Raw genomic sequence first — 6,581 nt, forward strand, 5'->3', positions numbered from 1 at the left:
TCCTCCTCCTCTCCCTGTTTTGTGAGTTTATCAAATGTTCCTTAAGACAGTTACCACCAAGTTATTTTGTCCTTGAAGACATTCACAGCATTTCTCTTGCAGTAGCACACAAATACACATACTTTATCTTTTGCTAAACATTTTTCACTAAATGTTATGAATTATCTCAACAGTATTCTCCACGTACACTCCAAGCCCACAACCATCAGCAATAAAATCAAATGATCATGACTGGAGTCATGCTAAATATGACTAGCTTTTCAGTATAGGAGGGCCTTTGATATACACATCAAATAATCTTCAAATTGTTCAACAACAATAATCAAGTCTGCTGCCTTGATGAATAGGCCCTGTGAAAATGAGCCCACATATGTCACAGACTGTACGTGGCTTTAAATTGGCACGACACACAACACAATGAATGGTCTTACTGAAATTCTAAAATCAGCAGATTAATCAAAATATCGATAATAAGAACATAAGTTGTCTTTACAACTGTGTAACTTTTAAAAGGGTGGTTTTTTTCTGTACCTTTTACAGATGCTGAGGCACTTGTTATTACGGTGCAAAGGTTTAAGAGAATTCAGATCTTAACATCATTCTACATGTTCTGTACGAGGTAACACGCAGAGAGCGAGCACACACACGTAATTCGTAAGTTTCCCACTGTCATCAGATCAGCAAGAGAACACTAGGTGTGATTTCTGCTGGCACTGCGTTCTCTGCACAGAGCCCAACACACATCCTCTCCTGACTTCCAGCTCGCATACGTAGAGAGCACACGACGGATAGCAAAGAACCTAACCTATTTGCCAACAAGTAACATAGAGGAGGAAAGGGAGAGTTTGAGGGCTTCTGGATACCCCAAACTCGACACCATGTAACAGCTGCAGTGATCGATTAGATTCTGCAGAGGCCCCTTTTATGCCGAAGAGGGTAACGTTTGGATAAAAGCAAGTTTGAGAAGGACAAATGGATAGGAGAAACTTGCATAAACCCAAGCTTCTCTCGCGCTAATCTGTACAAAAAACAGCCGCACACGTGCTTCGTAGAATCAGCACGAATTCGAGGCGAAGCGAATGCAAGACAGGCAGCGAACAGGGTGGGCGATAAACAGCTCCAACTACAACCTCCTGTGAAAGATAAGCTCTTTTCCCCCGTTTGCTTCTTAATGATGACGGCAACGGACAGTTCTTGTCCAACTACCGGAATGAGGGACCCGCTTACCAGGAGGAAGCCTTCCTACAGCGCTAGGAAAAGCGCGATCAGATTTCGAGGAGGTGGGAATCAAGTCCCACAGCGAAGCATTTGAGTACGCATGGGCTGCCACCCGCCGCCGCGCTGCGGCCATCCCGGGCGGGTTTCCCCGCCACCTCGCCTCTCTCGGGGCGGCGGGCGAAGGGCAAGCCGCCGTCATCCCCCCCGCGGCCGGCACTGACCTGAGGGTACGGTTGCCGGCGCAGCCGCGGCGCTCCATAGCGGCGGGCACGCAGCTAGTGAGTTCGGTCCAGTCGGCATGCAGCCCGCAGCTCCAGCCGGTGGAGAAGCGTGAGAAGAGCCAGGTGTCCTTGTCGCCGCCCGGGCGGTGGCACGCACACTTCTTCTGCCCGGCCCGGCAGTAGCAGGGCTGCTCCAGGCGGATGTTGCGCACCAGGTGCCGCCCGAAAGTGGTGCCGCCCGTCTTCTGGATGTGGAGGAAGACGATCACGTCGCGGCCCCGCATGTCGAACCGCACCCGCCGACACAGCTCCCCCCGCGCGAACGGGAACTTGGCCACCAGCCGCGGTAGCACCGCTGCCGCCGCCTCCTCCTCCGCGGCGTCCGCTGCCGCCTCCTCCTCCTCTCGTTCCGCCGGGCCCCCCCCGCGGCGGGAAGCTGAGGCCGGCGGGCGGCGGGGGCAGGCGGCGCCGGGGCAGGCGGGCGACACGTACTGGTAGACGATGAGCAAGAAGAGCAGCGCCAGCAGCGGCGGCAGCAGCCACCTGTTGAAGCGCTCGTCCATGGCGATGCACGGGGGCAGCGCGGCGCGGGCTTAGGCGCTGCCAGGCGCTGCCAGTGAAGCCGGCCCAGTCGGATCCCGCAGTTGAGGGGCGTCCGGCTCCCTCTCCGACGGCATGGTCCTCGCAAGCGGTCGCGGCTCACTCCGCTCAGCCCAGCCCAGCGAGCCGCGCGTCAGCCCGCCCGAGGCGGCCCATCCCGCGCCCAGACCCCGCGGCTGAGGCGAGGGGCAGCCGCCTGCCCAGCGGGAGGCGCCGTGGCGGGAGCGCCTCGCGCCAACGCCGGCACGCGCTGCTGGGCGGCAGCAGCGGTGGCAATAGCGGCAGCTTCCGACTCCGCTAAGCCGACAACTCTCCAGCCCAAACACACCGCTCGGCCCCCTGCGGGGCGGCCCCTGCCAGCAAGCCAATCGGGGCAAAGTCGGCCGCCTGGACAGCCAATGGGTGGGCAAAGCACGCCGGCTCTACCGCCAATGAGAACGGGTAGCGAATAAACGGGAGTGATGCGAGTCGCTCCGCGCTCCCCTTCAGGTATCGGGCGGAGAGCAATCGCGCGCGGGTGGGGAGGGAGTGAGACAGAAGAAACCAACAAGACGTCGGGGGCGGAGCGGAGGGCAGCCAATGAGATTGAGAGAGGGTCCCTTCCAGTTGACCAGGGCTGCAGCGGGCGGTGCTGGGAAGCGGTGTGAGTGGAGTTGATCGGTGCTGGGCTGGTTCCAGAACACGCCCGCTGCCTGGCGCCGCGCCCCGCCCCGCCCCACCCCGCTCCACCCCACCCCACCCCACCCCGCTCCACCCCACCCCACCCCGCTCCACCCCGCTCCGCCACTGTTCCTGGCATGGTGCTGCTGCCCCTGGCACCCGCGGAGTGCGGCGGGAATAAATAGCTTTTTTTTCCTTCTGAACTCCTGAATACCCTTAAGTTGTGTACGGGGGGTTGAGATGCTGTAGGTGTCTTGATCCGTTTGCGGTTTCAAGCCTGTGTTTATAACCGCAGCGTTTGAGTATTTCATACAGCTAGGTCGGACTAGGCAGATTAACTAATTAACAGTACATTAAATGATCCGCAGTGCTGTTCCCTCCTGTGGTTTTCAAAGCACGATGTCCCAAATGCACTGGCTTTAAAGAAAAGTTCCACCTCCCTGAAGCAGTACTACGGATTCCTCAACAATCAATTACAAGTTTCAAAAGCCGACTTTTCAGGGCCCTTTCATATACCTAGAACAATCCTCAGTCTGAAACAGTGTTGTTTGCCTTATTGAAACCTTTTTTTTTTTTTAAGAGACATTAAAATCTTTCATTGCAGGCCACACCTAGCTGAGTTTTGCCAAAAAAAAACACACTGCTGTTTTGTCTGCAACAAATTCTTGGTATTTCAAGAAGCCTGATACAAACACTACATATTCAAATACATGCCATGTACAGCTCCTGGGTTATAGCATATTAATATGCAAACCATTTAATGTTAGAACTGATTGCACATCTCAGTTACTTAATTACAGAATGCCTTTATTTACTGAAGGATTAATTAGACATCTGACAGCGCTAATGCAACTTCTTGCTCAACTCTAAAGACCACTTCTGGAAGCCACTTCTGATAAAAGAGTAATGCCTTCCAATAGGACTATTTAAAACTTTAGGAAAAAAACCCAGTTAAACCAAATTATATTAAGATGAAGATTTTAGCATAAAAAGTTAGGCTATTTGGACTCTTGGAAGAGAGTATCCACTCCCATTTAAGCTTGCCACAGATAATAGTAATCACCACAAGACAGTAAACAAAAGAAGTTCAAAGATCTTGAGATGTTCCAGATATTTCTTCCACAGGAACAATGGCATATACCACCTGACTTAAGACACATTTCCAGGGATCTCACAGCGCTCAGACTTTTACCAATATAATAAATTAACAGCGCTGTGATACTAGAAGCCCAGCCCCCCCATCCTCTGGCAGAACGTGAGAATCAGCCTCACAGTTCTCTATGTGTCAAACAAACCTGTTCAGTCTTCTTCCTGTAATAACAAGAGGTGTGCACCCTTACCAAAGTGGAGAACAGCATTTATATCTTAGAAAATCATCATGTTCTTTTCCATCAAGAGAAACAGAGCATACATCTTCTCTGTAGGGAGACCTGACTCTTCTCTGCTGTGCCCACCACCCTCTTTCAAGACTCCCTGTGCTTTTTTTATTTTACTAGGTGATAGGAAGCCTATCCCAGAGAAATGTAAATACTTGTAAGATACAGAATCATTTTGTTATCAGTTGGCCTATTCATTACTAACAAACAATCATAATTTTTAAAAGCATGAGGAGCTTATCTTCCCAGAGAAATGTAAATACTTGTACATGTAAGATACAGAAGCATTTTGTTATCAGTTGACCTATTCATTACTAACAAACAATCATAATTTTTAAAAGCAACACTAACTATAGCCTTGTTTCAGTAACAGAATAGCACTAGTAAGACTTGTGTGGGTAAATTTGTATTTGGAATCAGAGCACTGCTAAAAGGATTTAGACTGAAGTATATCTCATAATGCTTTTAGTAAGATACAGAAATGCTACTATAATTTAAGACTTTCTCATTAAATACCAAATTGTTGACGCTGTACCTTCATCTCCATGACAAGATCAAAGCTACATTTGCTATGCAAAGAAACTGAATTTCAGTTAAATTTCATTTTTTTTATTTAAATTTACTCAAGACAGCTACTGATTTGTGAAGACTGGCAAAAGTATTTTTTTATTGGACAGAATGGACATGTGAGAGAAATAAAAATATATATAATGAGGGTTAGATGAAAAACTTGACTTTTAAAAAAGCTATCACTTTTCTGAAACTAGCAGAAAGTACATGCAGCCCAACCTGAATTAATGTGTTTATGCAGCTTTCATAGGAAGGCTTTTTTTTACTTATGGATGTTAATATTCTTAATGACAGTTTGTAGACCTTTCTCTATGTACAGTCACAAATTATGGTACTTCCAGCCACCATCCAGTTCATCCCAGTTGCATACAGAATGTGCAGTTTCATTCTGTTACACTGAAGGTGGTCCTAGTCTCAGTAACAGCTGGGGTATCCAGAGAGAAATTGAGTCTCTTGATAATCATCTGAATATGCCTACATAGAGAACATACAATTTTCATTTGTGTGGTGGGTTGAAAATTTCCCCCGAACATTAAATTTGTGAGACCAGCTCAGTTGGAAGCAAATGAAAGCTGTATTTACAAGCAAAACTACAATCTACAAGGGAATGCAATGAATATGTACAAAATATACAGGATTTACAATATTTACAGGTATTTACAATTAATAAACAACACAAAGACCCCCCTGACCAAAGACCAGGGGGAGCTAATAACGTCTCCCCTCTCTGTTTCTCTCCCTATCCCCCTGTACACAAAGGGACAAGAGAAAAGAAAACAGAGAGAAATTATTAATACCAGTCACAACAAAGCAGTGCAGCCAAGGTCAGTAAAGCCAGGAGAAGCATCGGCCAGAGCCGAAGAAGCGAAAAGAAAGATAGATTGTTTTGTGCAACTAGTTTAAGTCCATTATCTTTCCAATGGGATTGTTTAGAATGATCATTATTTTCCTTTTAAATCTCATGCCGTTGGATTCTGCCCATCTGTCCAGCCTGTCGAGGTCCCTCTGCAGAGCCTCTCTACCCTCCAGCAGATCAACTCTTGCCCCCAGCTTGGTGCCGTCGGCAAATTTACTGATGATGGACTCAATGCCCTCATCCAGATCATCAATAAAGATGTTAAAGAGCACAGGGCCCAGCACTCATCCTTGGGGCACACCACTAGTGACTGGCCGCCAGCTGGATGTGGCACCATTCACCACCACTCTCTGGGCTTGGCCATCCAGCCAGTTCCTAACCCAGCACAGTGTGCTCCCGTCCAAGCCATGGGCTGACAGCTTGGCCAGCAGTTTGCTATGGGGGACGGTGTCAAAGGCCTTGCTGAGGTCCAGGTAGACTACATCAACAGGCCTCCCCACATCCACCAGGTGGGTCACCTGATCATAGAAGGAGATCAGGTTGGTCAGGCAGGACCTGCCCTTCCTAAATCCATGCTGGCTAGGCCTGATCCCTTGGCCATCCTGTAAGTGTTGTGTTATTGCACTCAGGATGACCTGTTCCATGATCTTGCCTGGCACTGAGGTCAGGCTGACAGGCCTGTAATTCCCTGGCTCATCCACCCAACACCCAACAGTGATTTATTTACATTCTACTACTGTCTGTTCAAGATCTGTGAAAAAATTTTAAAGGTATAGCCTAAAACTACCACAATTTGGTAGCGCTTTATGTTCCCTTTTTAGAGGTCAACATTACTATGCCAGGCCCTGTGGGATTAAGCTTTCATAAAATCAGTTAGTTTCTGTAGAAGTCAATGGCTGTAACTCATTAGCATCAATGAAGCGATGATAAGGACCATCGATTTAACAGGAACATGAGCTTGTTCAAAACAAAGCCCTAAAAACTGCAAACACTGATCAATCCCAACATTTTCCGTTTCAAATATAACTCATCTATAAATCCCCAGTGAGAATTTAACTGCAAGAAAAATCCAAAGTCAAT

The 6,581-nt window shown here is 48.2% G+C and overlaps 1 protein-coding gene across 1 annotated transcript in view; it reads right to left on the reverse strand.

The window, feature by feature from the left end:
- Positions 1-2,002, reverse strand: part of HS6ST3 (heparan sulfate 6-O-sulfotransferase 3) — a 401,136-nt gene extending 399,134 nt beyond the window's left edge. The window contains exon 1 of the mRNA XM_068167933.1: positions 1,440-2,002. Within this exon, the coding sequence (XP_068024034.1) occupies positions 1,440-2,002 (563 nt within the window). The remainder of the gene's footprint in view (positions 1-1,439) is intronic.
- Positions 2,003-6,581: the final 4,579 nt, after the last annotated feature.

Source organism: Melanerpes formicivorus, unplaced genomic scaffold (genome assembly GCF_026170545.1).
Source record: "Melanerpes formicivorus ecotype bairdi unplaced genomic scaffold, bMelFor1.0.p_v2 SCAF_1, whole genome shotgun sequence".
Lineage (NCBI taxonomy): Eukaryota > Metazoa > Chordata > Aves > Piciformes > Picidae > Melanerpes > Melanerpes formicivorus.